Source organism: Coccinella septempunctata, chromosome 7 (assembly GCF_907165205.1).
Source record: "Coccinella septempunctata chromosome 7, icCocSept1.1, whole genome shotgun sequence".
Lineage (NCBI taxonomy): Eukaryota > Metazoa > Arthropoda > Insecta > Coleoptera > Coccinellidae > Coccinella > Coccinella septempunctata.
In genome coordinates, this window is record NC_058195.1 from 22919716 (window position 1) to 22940314 (window position 20599).

Genomic DNA, 20599 nt, shown 5'->3' on the forward strand with positions numbered 1-20599 from the left:
TATATCGATGTGATTAACCACAAAAAAAAAATCAGCGACTCGAATAAGGATCCAGGGGGTGATTCGTCATCCCTTATATTTCGAACTTCGTCATCATCATCATCACCCCTTTGTTCCCCTATGCGAGTCGCTGATTTTTTTGTGGTTAATCAAATCGGTATGAAGATCCCACATTCCAAATATGGTTATGCTCCGGCGAATAGTTTCCGTGTTATAAAATTCTGAAATTTAGGGGATGACGAAACATCCCCTGGATCCCTATGCGAGTCGCTGATTTTTTGTGTGGTCAATCCGAGGGGTGAACCGGTCATGAAAATGTTGTACACCACAATTCAGACAATTCACGCAATTCCTATTATAGCATATAAAACAATTCAGACAATTCAACAATTCACACAATTCAAGGAAATTCATGGCAATTCACGGCAATTCACGGACAATTCAATACAATTCATGGCAATTCAATACAATTCATGACAATTCAATACAATTCATGACAATTCAATACAATTCATAGTTATGTATTTTTTTCTTTTTTGAATATATATTTTGGGAATTTTCTTCACATCACACTATGAGAGGTCTGAAACCACTCAATAATAAGTCTTATAGATATAGCCAGATAGTAGTTAGGGCTAACTGAGGCTAGCTTACAGAAATTGCTTCTATCCATGGATATCCTATACTTCTTTGTTTGATGTACTATTAACCTCCCCTCATCAACATAGTTATATAGTTATATAGGCTGATTCAAACAACTTTGAGATTCAACTGAATAAAATGTTGTGAAAACGACCTAATATAGGATAAGAGCATTTCCTTCCATAACGACAATTTTGGATTTTTCCAAATTGAGGTATAAAATTGTATGATCCGAAAAAATACTTTCAGGTAAATTTTTTAAATTTCCCTCAGCAAATGGCTCTAGAGTTATTCTGTGCATAAAATCTTTTTGGTCAAAATGGGCAACCCTAATATTGAATACAACAGAGCGTTACCGTTCGTAACGACAATTTTTGTAGGTTTTTCCAAATTGAGTTATAAAATTTTATGAAGCGAAGAAATACTTCTAGGTGGAATCTTTTGAATCAGTACCTTCTATCAAACGCAAATTGATCGAATAGTTGAAAAAAATGGTTACTGTGCAAGCTATTAATTTTAAATCATACATCAACATGTCGAGTTATTTTATGGAATTTTATGAAAGTATGTGAAGTACTACAGAATAATAACACAACTTACCAGGTTTCAGAAACATGGTGCTTTGAAATCAAGATTGTGTTCTCACAAATGTTGTTCGTTCAATTTATATGGAATAACAAATAGCTTACAGAATATCCATCAAGAGATTCGACACACGTGCTGAAATATCTATGTCTACTTTTTGAGTGCTGAAAACAATTATTAATATTATTAATTCATCTTCACTGATTAATCAACTGAAAATATATTCAGATATCGATTGAAATTTATTTTGGGAGGATTTTGCATCTCTTCATAAACTTTTTAGGGTTTTCTCTCCCAATCTCTGAAACAAAGAATTATAATTTCAACGTTATTTATTTTGAGTTCATTGTCAGGCAACAATTTTTTCTAGTTAATTTGCTCCTGACAAATTAGTGCAAGAATTTACGCAGGAGCAAATCGTTGATTTCATTTTTAATTGATTTTGTTTCAGAGATTGGGAGAGAAAACCCTAAAAAGTTTATGAAGAGATGAAAATATATTCCTCTCCGAATTGCCCAATTCGATGATCCTTAGTGTGTACCTACATATCTAGGAATTCATTCAACGCGAACCTTAATTATTACATTACTAAAGCTCTATTGATTACAAATGGTATAATCGAAATATATGATTTATATATTATTTGAAACATTAGACAAATGTTTCAAAAAATTTTCATTTTAGACTTGGAGAGACATCTCCAAGCGAGTCTCCAAGTCTTAGATGAACCTCCGAATGATCTTTGTCAGGTTGAGAGGGAAGAAGCTGTGAATATATAATTGACATTATCGATATACCGATATAGACCGACATTTCGAATTAACATCTTCTCAGAAATTATAAAAGTGTTAAAAATGAGGTTGAAATAACCAAAATTATATGATATGCATTGAAGAAAGAACGCCCGTTCTTAACAATGATTTTAATGGGTTATTCCCAACAGAGTAATAAAACGGTTTCAACCAAAGGAATCGTTTCAGGTACCTGCTATTGAACGCAAAGAGATCGGGACCAATATTCACCAATATTGTTGGTGAATAGTCCTTGTACAGGTTAACAATGTGTTTTGATGACTGTTCATGATGTAAAATGTTATATCGAACCAATTTACTCTATTCTCAAGAATGCACATGTCTCGAGAAAATTTGAAATTTTTAACTTTGAATCCCTCCAGGCCCCCTGTACGGGCTGACAATGAGCTTTTGATTGGTATAAATCAAGGTATGAATAATATCCGATTGCACCATATCTCATTTTTTTTCCAAGAGAATCTCAAATCCTAAAACGAGCATTAATATCTTTTTCAGAACTGTAAGAATTGTATACTGAACAATACAGTTATCCTAAGAGCGCGGCGTTGACAGATTGTAACTGTGGATGAAAGAAAACTGGCTTCACACCCGTATTAAATTATTGTGTATCAATAAGAAATAATGAAAAAATGATGTTGTATAATTCTTACCTGCTCAATCTTATATCACTTTAATTCAAATCACAGAATACAGAAATTAAACTCGGAGTTTGCACTATTGCGCCGGCATGCGACTATATACATGTCTACATGAATATGACTATATACATGTCCATATACATGTGCAAACCTCCCTTTCTGCGTCCTAATAGTTGGACACCTATGAATTGCAAGACAGCGAATCACCCAACAATTAGAAAATGCATTGCAATTCATAACAATTCCAGACAATTCATGAGAATTTTCGAACAATTCACGGAAATTAATAGTTCAGAACAATTCTTTATAATTTACGACGATGGCCAAGTTTCCTAAAACTCCAAAATCGAATTCGAATTATTTATGGAAACCCATTTCCATTAGTTATCCAACACGTAAGAGATTTGCTTCAAAATTCAGATATACACCCTTCGAAACTTAATGAACATTCGATTGTGTAAAAGCGTGTAACGTAGAATGCCCTTACTACAGTCTAGTAATTTTTGTCAATTCGACACCAGTGAAACCGATCAAGAAAATATAGAATTCCATATCCACCGAAATATCCACATATTACAAAAACAAATTTCTGAATTCTATACCTTAGAACATATCCATGTTCAATAAGAGAGCTCTTCTGAAATCACAATTTCCGACCGAATGCAATGTGTTAAAATTTAAAAAAAATAAATTTCCATATATGTATAAGAGTTATAAAAATTCTTAGATTTTGAAATTTAGAAAAATAGCCCATTCTCCACAATTCACGACAATTCTCAACAATTCCTGACAATTCACACAATTCTTGGCAATTCACAACAATTCTTGACAATTCCCCACAATTCCTGGCAATTCCTGGCAATTCATGACAATTCTCAACAATTCTTGGCAATTCAATTCAATTCATGACAATTCCTGCAATTTGTACACCACAATTCACGACCGGTTCACCCCTCGGGTCAATCTCATCGATACAACGATCCTACGTACCAAATATGGTTATGCTCCGGCGAATAGTTTCCGTGTTATAAAATTTTGAAATTTAGGGGATGACGAATCACCCCCTGGATCCCTATGCGAGTCGCTGATTTTTTGTGTGGTTAATCTCATCGATATAACGATCCTACGTTCCAAATATGGTTATGCTCCGGCAAATAGTTTCCGTGTTATGAAATTTTGAAATTTAGGGGATGACGAAACACCCCCTGGATCCCTATGCGAGTCGCTGATTTTTTGTGTGGTTAATCTCATCGATATAACGATCCTACGTTCCAAATATGGTTATGCTCCGGCAAATAGTTTCCGTGTTATCGAATTTCGAAATATAAGGGATGACGAATCGCCCCCTGGATCCCTATGCGAGTCGCTGATTTTTTTGTGTGGTTAATCTCATCGATACAACGATCCTACGTACAAAATATGGTTATGCTCCAGCGAATAGTTTCCGTGTTATAAAATTTTGAAATTTAGGGGATGACGAATCACCCCCTGGATCCCTATGCGAGTCGCTGATTTTTTTTTGTGGTTAATCACATCGATATAAAGATCCTACATTTTAAATATGGTTATGCTCCGACGAATAGTTTCCATGTTATAAAATTTTGGCTGTACGCCACTGGTCACCGCGTTCGGGTGTTTCCGTCAAACGGTCTGCTGGAAACGGTCTGCTAGGTTCACACCGGTTGCATTCCCCATGTACTTGCGTAAAGTTCTCGCCGTTCCGAGTAGTACCGCCTTCTGCATGACTCTATAGATATTTTCGTCCAACTGAAGTTTCCTCAAGTTCCTTAGTAGTTTCTTCGGTATCAGGCCTGTAGATGAAAGGACAATAGTGATGGTCTTGATATCTTTCAGCTTTCACTGTCTTCTGGTTTGTTCCTCGAGATCTCTGTTTTTTGAAATTTTTTCAGTGTGCTCATCTAGAAGATTGTTATTATTTGGAATTGCCACGTCGATGAATAGTGCTCTGTCCTCATCCTTATTGAGCAATATGAGGTCTGGTCTATTGTGGGTTATTTTCCAGTCTGTGAGAACCGTGCGATCCCAGTAGAGCTTGTAATGTTCATTTTCCAATACAGCATCCGGATGATAGTTGTAATATGGCACCCTTTTCGAACTTAGAAGATTCTTGATGAAGAATCTTGGCAACAGCATCATGTCTATTTTTATACTCCGTACCCGCGAACTCCTGAGATCCCCCGGTGATGTGCTGGATAGTTTCAAGTGTCGCACAGCCATAACGACAGCTATCGTCCGCCACTGAGGAATCCTTAGCGATGTACTTCATGTAATTTCTTGCTGGAATCACCTGATCCTTGATGGCGAGCATGAAGCCCTCTGTCTCAGGAAACAACCTCCCGGAATCCAACCAGTAGTTCGACGATGATATGTCGACATAATCATGGTTGACCTCGTTGTGGTGCCTCCCATGCAAAGGTTTGCCAATCAGTTTCTGCATTTTAATTTCTGCACGGTTTTCAAGTAATGCTGTTTTAGCTTTAACCATAGTGTTGCTTATATTGTTTGAAACAACACTTGAGGCAACTGAACGACCAGACTCAGAACGTTCAAGGGAAGTCTTAACTCCACAGTTGCCGGTAAGGTAAATTGATCAAACGATAAGTTAATGACGATTTATTAATTACAATCTATGCTTATATACTAAATCGAACCATAACAATGAAATAACATTTCCTTATTTGGTCACAAGTGGAAATGAAGTCCCCAGTTGTTATACCGTGTTCCTTTCAGTCAGCAGATTTCGGTTGGTGTCGTGATCCACTTCGATTATTCATCAATTCGAATTCTAATGGAATTTTCTATCGGAAATGAATACCAGAATGGATAATTTGAAATAATGTTCGAATTTCGAACATTACTCCAAAGGCAGACGTGATGGATGTGGCTTCTTCGTGCTTTATTAGATATGGTCAGGAATGGGTTGTAACGGGTTTGGTTCGTAAAAGGGTTTAATCTCGAGCGCCAGCTATTATTTCAATAGGGAGAAATAGCAAACCCACCCAGGTACCTACTAGTCGGAGACAGAGTTCGGGGTTATCTAAGGTGGTAGCGATAACAAGTACTTTAAAACCGAATTTATTGCAACAATCTAAATTACAGTGAACCATACAATTATTTCCAAGTCAAGAAATATATACAGCTGATGACCAAGTTCAAAAATGAGGAAAACAGAAATGCAATAATTAACTTGTCACGGTGATCAGAAGTTCAAACTCAACACAGTGAAATTAATGAATCGAAGAATATTCAAATTAATTATGTTCAGTCAAACTATCAGGTATTAAAGAAAATAATCAATAGCGGTCACTTTGATTCCTTCTGAGACAATAAAGGATGTACGGGGTTTATACAAAAATTTACAGTAACCGGGTGTCTCAGAAAGATCCAAGTCTCTGTAATCGGTTAATTTAGCAATGGGTTTGATCCCGAGAACTTTCAGTGATTTTCAGTGTACAGGCCAATCAGAATTGAAACTATTCAATAAACGGAACGGGGTTGATGCAGGTGAAACACAATGCAACAATTTACAGGATAACGGGGTAGTTTATCGTGGTATCTCCGTGGCAACCTTGGGTGTACAAGCCAAGCATTACCAGCAGAAAAAGTTCGACACTTCTGCCGATTGGTTTCTGTCACCAGATAGCCAGGCGACAGAAGTCTGCGGTAAACGGGGAAATATAAACGGAGCACAACAGGGGTAGTACTTGATAAGTTACTGTGGTCTTTCTGTGGAAACCTTGGGTGTCACATGCCAAGCATTACCAGTAGAAAAACTTCGAGACTTCTGCCGATTGGTTTTCGTCACCAGATAGCCAGGCGACAGAAGTCTGCGGTAAACGGGAAGTCTAAACGGAACACAACTGGGGTAGGACGGGATAGGTTACTGTGGTCTTTCTGTGGCAACCTTGGGTGTACACGCCAAGGCGAGTAAGGGGGGAGGATGCGTTTTATAGCCTCTCCTCTCAAATGCCAACCTCACCTACTCGCGGTGCACCTGTTCTTACGAACGAGGCTCTGGCGACCGAACATGAGCGGTATATCTCTGTTTCCCACAATCACCTAGCCTTAAAATTGGCTTGAGCAGGAAATGGCTCTCTGCGTTGCTTAAATTGCATCTCAGACCTTGTCGTCTCAGGTTACCTGTGATACAAGATAATCTAGTCGCAACCGCAACCAAAGTTGCACTGACAGCGTTACCAGTGCAGCTTTAAAACACCTTCTAACGCAGCTCCTACAAAAAGATGGATCAGTCGAACAGGACAAAATTTGTATCCGGAGATAAAATACCCTCCCATTCGGATCTCCGGGGGAGGGTGCCTGAGCGAGTGAATCATCGTACAACAACCAATGAAAAGCACATAGCTTTTGCAGCATGGAACGTCAGAACCTTGCTAGACAACCCCAAGGCCGACCGACCAGAGAGGCGTACTGCCCTAATCGATAAGGAACTGCAACGAACATCCATTGCAATAGTTGCCTTAAGCGGGACACGATTCTCGGGCGAAGTTGGTAGAACATGCATATACTTTTTTCTGGAAGGGCCTGCCAGAAGGCCAAATCAGACAACATGGTGTAGGCTTTGCCATTAGAAACGACCTGGCCGCCAAACTAATCGAAAATCCAGTTGGCATCTCAGAACGTTTAATGACTCTACGCTTTCCTGCAGCAAACAACACGTTTGTGAACATCATTGCAGTATACGCACCCACTTTGAACTCCTCTGACAACTCAAAGGACACTTTCTACGAATCACTCGTTGCTACATTAAGTAAAATCCGAAAAAGGGAACGAATTATCCTCCTTGGAGACTTCAACGCCAGAGTGGCAGATGTCAAGACACAGAACTATGGCCGAGAATAATAGGGAAACACGGCACAGATAGCATTAATTCGAACGGAAAACGTCTGCTGGCTCTTTGTGCAGAACACAATATTTGTATAACGAACACCTTCTTTATTACGAGACCCAATGCAAGGGGGACCTGGCGCCACCCGCGCTCAGGGCATTGGCATACTCTCGACTATGTGATCGTGAGAAGAAAAGATCCCAAAGAGACACTAAACCCAGAGCAGATCTGGAGTGCTGGACTGATCATAGGCTGGTAATCTCGAGAATGAAGATCTCAATGCTCCCAAAATACCAACGCAGGCCAAAGTTATTAAGAGAGCGCCTTCAAATCTCCAAACTACAGAACCCTTCTACAAAGGAAAGCTTCACAGCTGCCCTCAAAGATAGCCTAACACCACCGGATTATGACGACGACATTGAGAGTCATTGGCTTCGCTTCAAATCATCTCTTACAAATTCAGCGAAAGAAATACTGGGCACAGAACGCTCCCGAAAATCCCCAGACTGGTTCGCCGAGAAAAAAACTCATATCGCAACCCTTCTGGAGGCAAAACACAAAGCGATGAAAACAGCAATCAACAAGCCTGGCGATGTTGCAGCCCAAAAATGTTTCAATAACATAAAACGCGAGGTCCGTCAAGAAATAAGAAAAATCAAGGACAGCTGGTGGAAAGAAAAAGCTGGGGAAATAAAAGCTTACGCCGATAACCATGATTACAGGCGTTTTTTCGAAGCTATTAAAACTGTTTATGGTCCAAGCAGAAGAGCTAACTTTCCTATAAGAGATACTAATGGAGTTATTCTAACTGATGATACAAAAATTCTCGAAAGATGGAAGGAGCATTACTCACAGGTCTTGAATCAGAATAACGACTCGGATTTGTCCATTTTAGACCTGCTCCTCGCGTATAGTCCGATGACATCGCTTGATGACGAAATCTCAATGTCGTAAATCATAAGTGTGATTAAAAATATGAAAAAAGATAAGTCACCTGGTCTAGACGGCATTCCAGCGGAGATATTGAAGGCCTTGGATGAAGACATTGTCAATAGTCTCCTAACACTATTCTGCAAGATCTGGGAACAGGGAGATGTGCCAAAAGACTTCAGAGACGCTTTAGTTATCAACCTCTATAAGAACAAGGGCGATACGTCGAATTGCAACAATTACAGGGGCATATCGTTGCTTAGTGTGGCCGGTAAAATTCTCTCGAAGATTATGGCTAATCGTCTGGTTCCATTCATTCATTGCTGTATCCCGTTGCCGGGAATGAATATACAAAAAGACGAAAAAGGGAGAAAACAAAAAGAAAAGAAAATGAAAGGAAAAAAAGGAATAAAAGGAAAAAAAAAGAGCCGAACAGACTTATGATTTTTTAGGGCTGATTGCGACTGTGTGCTCTCCTGTGACTGTAGAGTCCCAACCGTGACCTACATATCCTACCACACTCCGGGCATGGATAGTCACCAACCAGATCTGGCCGCCGCTGTATCCTTCTGGAGTCTCCATTATAACTGTGTACCAAAGACCTTCACTGTGACCTGTCTAATGCTAGTTGTTCCCAGTTATGATTGGCATTAACTGATTTTAGGGATTGATGTAGTGTATCCTTAAACCGCTTGTACTGGCCTCCTGGTTTCCGGGCTCCCTCAGTGAATTCGCCATATAGAGCTATTTTGGGGAGTCTTGTGTCTTGCATCCTCAGAATGTGGCCGCTCCATCTCAGTCGGACCCTCGTTACTTGAGTCTCAATTGTTGTACAACTCGCGCGCTGCAAGACTTCTGCATTTGAAACTTTGTGGAACCATCTTATGTGCATTATCTGTCTTAGATGACGTTGTTGCGTTTGTTCAAGCTGTTTAATATGTCGCCTGTAGGGCGTCCAGCTTTCGCTTCCGTAAAGAAGCGTTGGGAGGACCACTGCCTTGTAAACAGCTGTCTTGGTCTTCAGATTGAGGTCGTGATTTTGGAACACTCTATCCTTTAGCTTCCAGAATGCCCGTGATGCCGAATTGATACGGTTGTGTATTTCCGTGTCAAGATTAGCCCTAGTATTTATGAAGCTTCCCAAGTATTTGAACTGCTCGACCTGTTCTAGAGTTTCATTCTCCAGGCTGATATCTGTTGGAAGGCTTTCTGGCGGACTAACCAGAATTTTGGTTTTGTCGATATTGAGTCTTAGGCCTAAAGCTTCGTATATATGTGGTGTCCAACATTATCTGTAGATCCTCCGAGCTGCTAGCGATAAGTGAACAGTCGTCTGAATATTGAAGTTCAGTGATAAACTTGGTACTGGTTTTTGCTCTGAGGCGCTTCAGGTTAAACAGGCCACCATCAAATCTGAATCTTATCCCAACACCTCTTACAGGCATACTCATGTCAGCAATCATCGATACAGCTATGGCGAAAATATTGAACAGTAAAGGCGCTAATACGCAGCCTTGTTTTATTCCAGAGTTGGTTGAGAAATGGTCGGTTGTAGAACCATTATGCTGTATTCTAGCGGTGTTGTTGGTGTGGAGGCTTTCACACACTGCTAAGAATTTTTCGGGTACTCCAAGACGTGCCATGATTTTCCATAGCGCTCTCCGATTCACCGAATCGAACGCCTTACTTAGATCGATGTAGGCTGTTTAGACCCTTGATTGTTGTTCACGGGCCTTCTCTTGCAGCTGTCGCAGTGTGAAAATTAGGTCCACCGTACCTCGATTTGGTCTGAAACCGCACTGGGATTCAGGCAATAGCTTCTCCAAGAGTGGAACCAGACGATTAGCCATAATCTTCGAGAGAATTTTACCGGCCACACTAAGCAACGATATGCCCCTGTAGTTGTTGCAATTCGACGTATCGCCTTTGTTCTTATAGAGGTTGATAACTAAAGCGTCTCTGAAGTCTTGTGGCACATCTCCCTGTTCCCAGATCTTGCGGAATAGTGTTAGGAGACTATTGACAATGTCTTCATCCAAGGCCTTGAATATCTCCGCTGGAATGCCGTCTAGACCAGGTGACTTATCATTTTTCATATTTTTAATCGCACTTATGATTTCCGACATTGAGATTTCGTCATCAAGCGATGTAATCGGACTATACGAGGGGAGCAGGTCTAAAATGGACAAATCCGAGTCGTTATTTTGATTCAAGACCTGTGAGTAATGCTCCTTCCATCTTTCGAGAATTTTTCTGTCATCAGTTAGAATAGCTCCATTAGTATCTCTTATAGGAAAGTTAGCTTTTCTGCTTGGACCATAAACAGTTTTAATAGCTTCGAAAAAATGCCTGTAATCATGGTTATCGGCGTAAGCTTGTATTTCCCTAGCTTTGTCTTTCCACCAGCTGTCCTTGATTTTTCTTATTTCTTGACGGACCTCGCGTTTTATGTTATTAAAACATTTTTGGGCTGCAACATCGCCAGGTTTGTTGATTGCTGTTTTCATCGCTTTGTGTTTTGCCTCCAGAAGGGGTGCGATATGAGTTTCTTCCTCGGCGAACCAGTCTGGGGATTTTCGGGAGCGTTCTGTGCCCAGTATTTCTTTCGCTGAATTTGTAAGAGATGGTTTGAAGCGAAGCCAATGACTCTCAATGTCGTCGTCATAATCCGGTGGTGTTAGGCTATCTTTGACGGCAGCTGTGAAGCTTTCCTTTGTAGAAGGGTTATGTAGTTTGGAGATTTGAAGGCTCTCTCTTAGTAACTTTGGCCTGTGTTGGTATTTTGGGAGCATTGAGATCTTCATTCTCGAGATTACCAGCCTATGATCAGTCCAGCACTCCAGATCTGCTCTGGGTTTAGTGACCAACACCTCTTTGAGATCTTTTCTTCTCACGATCACATAGTCGAGAGTATGCCAATGCCCTGAGCGCGGGTGGCGCCAGGTCCCCCTTGAATTGGGTCTCGTAATAAAGAAGGTGTTCGTTATACAAAGGTTGTGTTCTGCACAAAGAGCCAGCAGACGTTCTCCGTTCGAATTAATGCTATCTGTGCCGTGTTTCCCTATTATTCCCGGCCATAGTTCTTTGTCTTGACATCTGCCCACTCTGGCGTTGAAGTCTCCAAGTAGGATAATACGTTCCCGTTTTGTGATTTTACTTAATGTAGCAACGAGTGATTCGTGGAAAGTGTCCTTTGAGTTGTCAGAGGAGTTCAAAGTGGGTGCGTATACTGCAATGATGTTCACAAACGTGTTGTTTGCTGCAGGAAAGCGTCGAGTCATTAAACGTTCCGAGATGCCAACTGGATTTTTGGTTAGTTTGGCGGCCAGGTCGTTTCTAATGGCAAAACCTACACCATGTTGTCTGATTTGGCCTTCTGGCAAGCCCTTCCAGAAAAAAGTATAAGCATGTTCTACCAAGCTACCTTCGCCCGAGAAGCGTGTCTCGCTTAAGGCAACTATTGCAATGGATGTTCGTTGCAGTTCCTTATCGATTAGGGCAGTACGCCTCTCTGGTCGGTCGGCCTTGGGGTTGTCTAGCAAGGTTCTGACGTTTCATGCTGCAAAAGCTATGTGCTTTTCATTGGTTGTTGTACGATGATTCACTCGCTCAGGCACCCTCCCCCGAAGATCCGAATGGGAGGGTATTTTACCTCCGGATACAAATTTTGTCCTGTTCGACTGATCCATCTTTTTGTAGGAGCTGCGTTAGAAGGTGTTTTAAAGCTGCACTGGTAACGCTGTCAGTGCACCTTTGGTTGCGGTTGCGACTAGATTATCTTGTGGCACAGGTAACCTGAGACGACAAGGTCTGAGACGTAACTTAAGCAACGCAGAAATCCATTTCCTGCTCAAGCCAATATTTAGGCTAGGTGATTGTGGGAAACAGAGATATACCGCTCATGTTCGGTCGCCAGAGCCTCGTTCGTAAGAACAGGGTGCATTGCGAGAAGGTGAGGTTGGCATTTGAGAGGAGAGGCCATAAAACGCATCCTTCCCCTTACATCCCCTCCACTATTGGAGAAGCTATTTCCTGAATCCCAGTGCGGCTTTCGACCAAATCGAGGTACGGTGGACCTAATTTTCACACTGCGACAGCTCCAAGAGAAAGCCCGTGAACAACAATCAAGGATCTATACAGCCTACATCGATGTAAGTAAGGCGTTCGATTCGGTGAATCGGAGAGCGCCATGGAAAATCATGGCACGTCTTGGAGTACCCGAAAAATTCTTAGCAGTGTGTGAGAGCCTTCATACCAACAACACCGCTAGAATACAGCATGATGGTTCTACAACCGACCATTTCTCAACCAACTATGGAATAAAACAAGGCTGCGTATTAGCGCCTTTACTGTTCAATATTTTCGCCATAGCTGTGTCGATGATTGCTGACATGAGTATGCCTGTAAGAGGTGTTGGGATAAGATTCAGATTTGATGGAGGCCTGTTTAGCCTGAAGCGCCTCAGAGCAAAAACTAGTGCCAAGTTTGTTGTGTTCTGATGTAATCAACCGGACTTCGAAATGAGAACCACTCGTTTTACAACTCTATTTCTCATAAAATGAAACTTTGTAAAGGTGTTTTTCCACTTTTGCTACCATACTCGAACTGAACTAATTACATTTATAATATCGGCTTGCGCCGGATCCGTATCCCTCCTACGCGCTGCGCACATAAATGCGTATAGAAATAGTCTTGAAAATATAAAATATAACAATTCCTTCCCCTTTAAGTTTACAAAGGTTCCATACCTAACCTTGATGGTGCTTTTCGTATGCGTGTGGACCTCCTTAGGGTACAAGGATCATCTGGAGCAGACAACTGTTTTGTTATTTCAGTTTGAGGAGCTTTAGTTATGTTCAATGTCTGTTCAGAATCCTTATTCTCCTCAGTATTTTCCCTACAGGAATTTTCTAAATTTATCTCAGAATTTTGAGCTGATTCTGTTGAAATCAAAACGGGATCCAGAGTAGGATTAGATGGTGTATGGCTAATCGTTAATGGTGTTTCTTGACCTATTGAACGTATCTGGTCAACATGCCGTTTCCTCGGCCGTTTCCGAATTCGTGAATCATCTAGTCGAACTAAATAAGTTAAATTACCTAGGACTCTTTCAATGACACCGAACTCCTATTTATGAGAGTGTAAATATTCTCTAGTCATAACTCTCCCCCCCTCCTTAAATTTTCTCTGACAACCATTGTCTGTGTTAATTGATTATGAAATATTTCCCGGTGGTAATAATGAATCCTGTTTAGTTCTTATATTTCTACCGAACATTAGGGTGGAGGGACTTACGCCAGTTATAGAATGAGGCAATTTTCTGTAGTTCATTAGAAATTTTGATAAGTTTTTCTCAATGTCATTTTCAGTGTGTCCTAATGTTTTTATCACATTTTTGAAAGATTGCACATATCTTTCTGCAAGTCCATTGGTTGCAGGATGATATGGTGGCGATAATTTATGGAAAATGTTGTTTTCCTTCAAAAAATGTTGGAATTGGAAAGACGTAAATGTGGGTGCATTATCAATTACTATGACCGATGGTAAACCGAAGGTACCAAATATTTTTCTCAGTAAAGGAATTAAAGTCTGTACTGTCATATTTTTGAATAAGTGTATTTCTGGCCAACGACTATACGCAACCACTAGAATGAAGAAATAGTGGTTCATAAACGGTCCAGCGAAATCGATATGAACTCTTTCAAAAACAGTTTTAGCCTGTTCCCAAGGATGAAATGGATATTTGGGAGGGTTATTTTTGAATTTATTACATTCTAAACAATTTTTAACCTTCTGCTCAATATCTTCGGAAATTCCTGGCCACCAACAATAACTTCTGGCGATTTGCTTAGTTTTAATTATACCTGAATGTATAGCGTGCAGTTCATCCAAGACTTTTCTGCGTAACGTTTTAGGTATGACAACGGTTTGTCCTCTAAACAAACAATTTTGTTGTAATGAAAATTCTGTTTGATCTATGTTGAAACGATCTCGTTTATGTACTAGTTTCCCACGTCGCAATGCTTTTATCTGTTTTGAAAGACTTTTATCTCGCAATGTCTCTTTCTCGATTTCTTCGAAAGTAACCGGCAAATTTTGAATTTGAAATATTTCAAAAGAATCTGGTTCATCATAATATGCATTAGTATTAGTCGAATTCATAGGTAATTTAGAGATGCAATCCGGATTAGAATGGTCTTTCGTGTTTTTGTATTTAATATCGTATTGAAATGATTGTAGAAATAATGCATAATTTTGCATTCGTGTTGTGGTCAGAGTTGGGAGATGCTTGGATGGAGACAAAATCTGTATCAAAGGTTTATGATCAGTAAAGAGCGTGAAATGTCTACCATAGAGGTAGTAGAAGAATTTTTTAACACCGAAAATGATACTATAAGCTTCCTTGTCTATTTGTGAATACCTTTGTTGAACTGAAGATAAAACTTGTGAAGCAAATTGTATAGGCCTCTCTGTATCATCCGGATATATATGCGACAGCACAGCTCCGACAGCATAGGGACTAGCATCGGTAGCTAATATTAAAGGTAGTTGTGGATCAAAATGAGCAAGTACCCTATCTGACATGATTTCTTTTTTTACCGTATCAAAGGCTTTCTGACATTTTGCGTCCCATCTGAATACTACGCCGTCTTTTAGTAAATTGTATAACGGATATAATTTAGAGCTCCAATTTTTTAGAAATCTACCATAATAGTTTATTAAACCAGTTAAAGCTCTAACTTCTGTTTTATTTTTAATTATTTTTGCATTTTGAATAGCCTGAATTTTATTTAGTGCTTTATGTATTCCAGTCTCATCAATAACATAACCACAATATTCTATTTTGTCTTTCATGAATTCAGATTTATCATAATTAATTCGAATATTATGCTTAGCTAATCTAGACAAAACCTCCTCTAGACGTTCGTAATGAGTTTCGTCGTCTGGTGCCGTTATTTTGATATCATCTATGAATACAGATACTCCGGGTATGTCTTTAAGTATGTTTTCTATTTCTCTTTGCCAAATGGCTGGGGCGCTAGCAACTCCATACCATAAACGAGTACATTGATAAAGACCTTTATGCGTACTTAATGTCAAAAGTTTCTGATCTTCCGGATGAACTTCCATTTGTAAGTAAGCTTGCTGTAAATCTAATTTTGTAAATTTATCTCCCCCTGACATTGTTGCAAATAATTCTTCTATAGAAGGTAACGGGTGTTCGTCAATAATTAAATTAGGGTTCAGAGTTATAATAATAATAATAATAATAATAATAATAATAAGCCATTTATTTCCTACAGGAAGAACCCAATTACAGGAAATGAATAAAAATTGAACATTAAAGCAATATGAACTGAACCCAGAAAAAAAAAAAAAACTCACAACCGATCATTACACCACTCGATGGTAACAAAGGAAACTCAGTCTACTGTTCACACTCCAAACTGCATAAAAGTACTTCAATAATACATGGTAAAGTGTCAAAATTAATATCACAAACCGCAGAGATCGTATTGAAGGTCCGGCACATAAACTCAATCGGAGATTGCAGGAGAAGATTGGTCCTGGGAGTACGCAAGTAAAAAAGTTCCTGTGATCTCGAATTCTGCCTTCTCACTATGAAGTTGACCATAGCTAGTAACGATGGACAATCCGTTATGTCATTCACTACATTGTACAAAAATTTCACCGCCAGTACTTTTCGTCTAACTTCCAAAGAGGAGACTCCAAATCTATTCAAAAGCAAGCCATACTCTGAACCTCTCACTGGGTAGACACCATCCTCCCTCCAAACAAGGTACTTCAGGAAACGCTTCTGAATTGATTCAATGCGCTGTCTGTGACAATTGTAGATGGGATTCCAAGCTACAGAGCCATAGTCCAACCTGCTTCTTATTAATGCATTGAAAAGGCACAAAAAGGTTGATGTGTGAGTAAAATATCTGCAGTTGCGTATTATGAAACCATAAACCTTCGAGACAGAAAGCACTAACTGATCAACGTGCGGGATGAAAGTGAGTCTACTATCAAAGATCACACCCAAATCCCTAACCTCAGATACTCTCGCCAACAAATTACCGCACACTGTGTAGGGGAACACAACAGGTTGCCTACTCCTCGTGAAAGACATGACGCTACATTTAGAAATATTTAGGCTGAGCTTGTTAACAACACACCAATGATACAACCGCTCTAAATCCTCCTGAAGCCCCTCGCAATCACCTGAACTCATTATCCTGCGGAAAATTTTCAAATCATCGGCAAAGACCAGCTTTGCACTCTCTATTACATCGATGATATCATTTAAAAACAATATGAATAAGAGAGGGCCCAGATTAGATCCCTGAGGTATACCGGATGTAGCAGCATACTCTTCTGAACGGAAGCCTTCGATCTGAACATATTGCCGACGATTGAACAGGTAAGATGCGATCACTGCCAGCAATGTATGTGAAAAGCCGAACTTACATCTGAGTTTTTCAATAAGGATTTCATGACAGATCTTATCAAAAGCCTTCTGGAAATCGGCAAACATAACATCCACTTGATGACCCTCATCCAGGCTACGAGTCAAAAACTCGGTAAAGCAAACGAGGTTACTGATGCATGACCTCCCACCCATAAAGCCGTGCTGCTCAATATTGATCAGGTGTTTCACAACTGGGTAGATCTCGCTATATAAAACAATCTCGAAAATTTTCGAGAAGTTGCACAACAGAGATATAGGCCTATAATTCCCAATCTGTGATCGATCTCCTTTCTTCAACACAGGCACAACCTTAGCGAGCTTCCACATATCTGGGTATATTCCAGTATTTAATATTAAGTTAAAAATATGGCGTAAGGGTGTCAACAGCGCAGCGATACAATCTCTTACCAAATAGCTTGGCACACCATCTGGCCCAGCCGTTGCTTTGTCGCCCAACCTCTTCGCAGCCCTGAGAATCTGAGCATCCGTGATTGAATCGACTGAAACCTGTAATCGAGTTACTTTGAAATCTCAGCATATTCCATTTGCTTTAACAACCGGAACTATTGGTGTAGCCCATTCTGATTGATTTACTTTGACTAAAATATTCTCTTTTTCTAACCTACTCAATTCTTCTTCAACTTCATCTTGCAAAGCATACGGAATTTTCCTAGCTTTAACAAAAACTGGCTTCGCGTTAACCTTCAACCTTAAGCGAGCTTTGAGATTGAGTATTTTACCCATAGAATTATCTGAAAGAACTGGGTATTTATGTAAAATATTTTGTAGATTCTGTTCATGACCAATTTTATTTAAATTTTCGAGTTTTATGTTTAGTTGACGTATCCACTCCCGACCTAAAATAGGCAATCTATCTGTATTGACAATGTAGACATTCAAATGTTTTAGTTTGCCCTCGTATACGCATTTCACCCTTGAAAAGCCAACAACATCCAAAACTCTCTTGCAATATGTAACCAATTTCAGATCTGTCTTATGGATTTCTAATTCGGAAATGACTTTTTAAACAATGCATGACTCATTATTGTGACAGCAGCTCCACTGTCCAGTTCAAAATTAATTAATTTATCCTCAATTTTGATTTTTACCATGTATTTATCTCTGTAACTTACATGTTATGATTGTACCGCAAATTTCCTCAATTTGATTGGTATGCTCAGCTTTTCTGGAGCTTTGTCTGCCTTTGAAACATACCTTTGCCAGATGACCCTTGACTTTACATTTCGAACAGATAGAAGAAATGTATTTACATGTATTTGCAAAGTGAGAAGGAGAGCCACATCTGTAACAATGAGAAGATTTATCAGAATTTTTATCATTAGAAGAAGGCTTTGAAGAAGCCTTGATTTTCAAAGGTCGATCACCCATTTGTTTTCCACATTTAACACTATTCACAGAAGAACTGGTCACGTTATTCCGATGAAGTTGTGCTGCATCCCTGGCAGAAGTTTCCATGCTGATCGCTACCCCTCTCGATTGCCAAATCCTTAATCTCCAATAGCCTGCTCTAAATATTTCGGGTTCGTAGACCAAAAACAAATTGGTTCCTAAGGGCTTTCTTCAAGTATATATATATATATATATATATATATATATATATATATATATATATATATATATATATATATATATATATAGTTATAAAGTGTTAATACCACCTCCAAAATAGTAACTCGTTTAACGCTCTCACCTCATATATATCGATGTCACCTCCGATTTCGGAGGTGACATCGTTTTGCCTTGTTTTTAAGCTTGTTAGATTCAGGAGGCTTCAGGGATCAACATATCAAAAAATCGTTTTGAGGTCACAACGCACCCCGTTTATGTACTGAACAATCTTTTAGTTCGAGTGTATATCACTGGCGCTAGTGTGCCGAGCTGTATATAGAAGAATTGCTCTGCGGGACTCTTTGCTGGTTAGCACCTCCGAAAATGGCAACGTTGTACCGTACAAGCAGATGTAGACAGGCGGAATATCAGTATACGGAGGAATTAAGTAAATAGAGGCGCAGCGCGCTATCTCCTCCATAATTGCAATCCAGGCGGCATATCTCAACAATTGTTATCGCATTCTTTTGTAGGGGAAAGAATCACGTGAAAGAAAACCAATCTTAGCTCTCTCGAATGGGATTATGACTGTATACATTTCATCGTGTGTATCTATGCATCCGTTGAACTTCTTTCATCTCAAGCTAACACCATAATTCTGAATTTGGCGATTTAATTACTTACTTGAAAACAAATCGATTTGAATCTCGTACATAATAGTGATTCTTTTTATGAAAATGATCTATATAGATAATACCACTCATTAGAATAACGAATAAATCAGTAATGTTCTTAGAACATAGAATAACAGGAAGGAGCTTTTCTACGTACACCTAGAGGTAAAATATATCTATATATACTATGAAGAACTTTCTTTCAGCTCGAACTTTCGATATTCATTTATATCAACATCGATAGCACTACAAAAAGTGTATCACTCACAAGAGCGTAATGCTCTATGTAGGGAAACGGCTTAAATGGATGATACCAGATAGGTTTTTGTTAAGAATGTACAACTACCTGCAAGATAACACAACAGGAGAAAAATTATTCATTGTTTCAAACACTTGTTAAAATACATATTGGGCTAAAAACCCTGAATCTACGCCAACACGAATCACGAATTTGTACAATTGGAGATATTTCAAGCTATTCCGTCTCTGGTTTCTGCATGATTTTATCGGGCCAAATGTTGCCTTGTTTCGGCCGGTTTGATAACCACTGATAGGAAATATTGACGAATTTTCAATGAAGTGTGAGAAATTTTTGAATTTCTTTTTCCTATTTTCTAATGAATAACCACTGATATATCTATGGGAGATGATTCCCCAACATGAGGGTTCCTCAAACAACTGAAGAACAGAAGAATCTTCACTTGGAAGGCCGAACCTAGTCGAAAGACCTTCATGGTCATAAGCAAGATTTGGAATACTATTAATTCCACTACTGGGTAAACTGAGCTTACCTTCACCCACCTGAAGATGTTATTGTGTCGTGGTTCAAAACTAATTTTGTCAAATCGTATTATCTATTTTGAGTTCAATTGTGGATCTTCATCCAGTATCAGTCACATCAATTCAATATATCTCTATAATTCTGAATTTGGCGAAATAATTCATTACCTACCTGAAATAAAACCATAATAATATTGATTCTTTCTATGAAAATTATTTATATAGATAATACTTCCTATTAGAATAACGAATAATCAGAAATGTTACATTGCATATAAAAAAATGAGCTGTTCAGAGAAAGGAGAATACTTTTTGGAAAAGAATATTCAGAAGTACAGGCCGATCCTAAGGCGTGCCGAATTCCTTATGTGCCGCTCCGCCCGCTCCAAAGACAAAAAATATACTTTTTTTTACATATATACGGTGTCCCAGATAAGATGAAAAACATTTTAATGTGAGATAGAGAACACCTCGAGGATTACGAAGAACCCCCACATGTAGTATCTAAGAGTTCTAGATTCTGATTTACAGGGTGTTTTTCAAATTTAAATGGAAATTGAAACCACTCTATCTCCTGAACGGAGATATTCATCCGAAATTTGATATGAAGATAGCTTCTATGAGGTTCC

General features: G+C 39.2%; 1 protein-coding gene across 1 annotated transcript in view; it reads right to left on the minus strand.

Moving 5' to 3' along the window:
* Positions 1-18428, minus strand: part of LOC123317472 — a 49433-nt gene extending 31005 nt beyond the window's left edge. The window contains exon 1 of the mRNA XM_044904027.1: positions 18081-18428. Coding sequence (XP_044759962.1) covers positions 18081-18423 — 343 coding nt within the window. The 5' untranslated portion in view covers positions 18424-18428. The remainder of the gene's footprint in view (positions 1-18080) is intronic.
* Positions 18429-20599: the final 2171 nt, after the last annotated feature.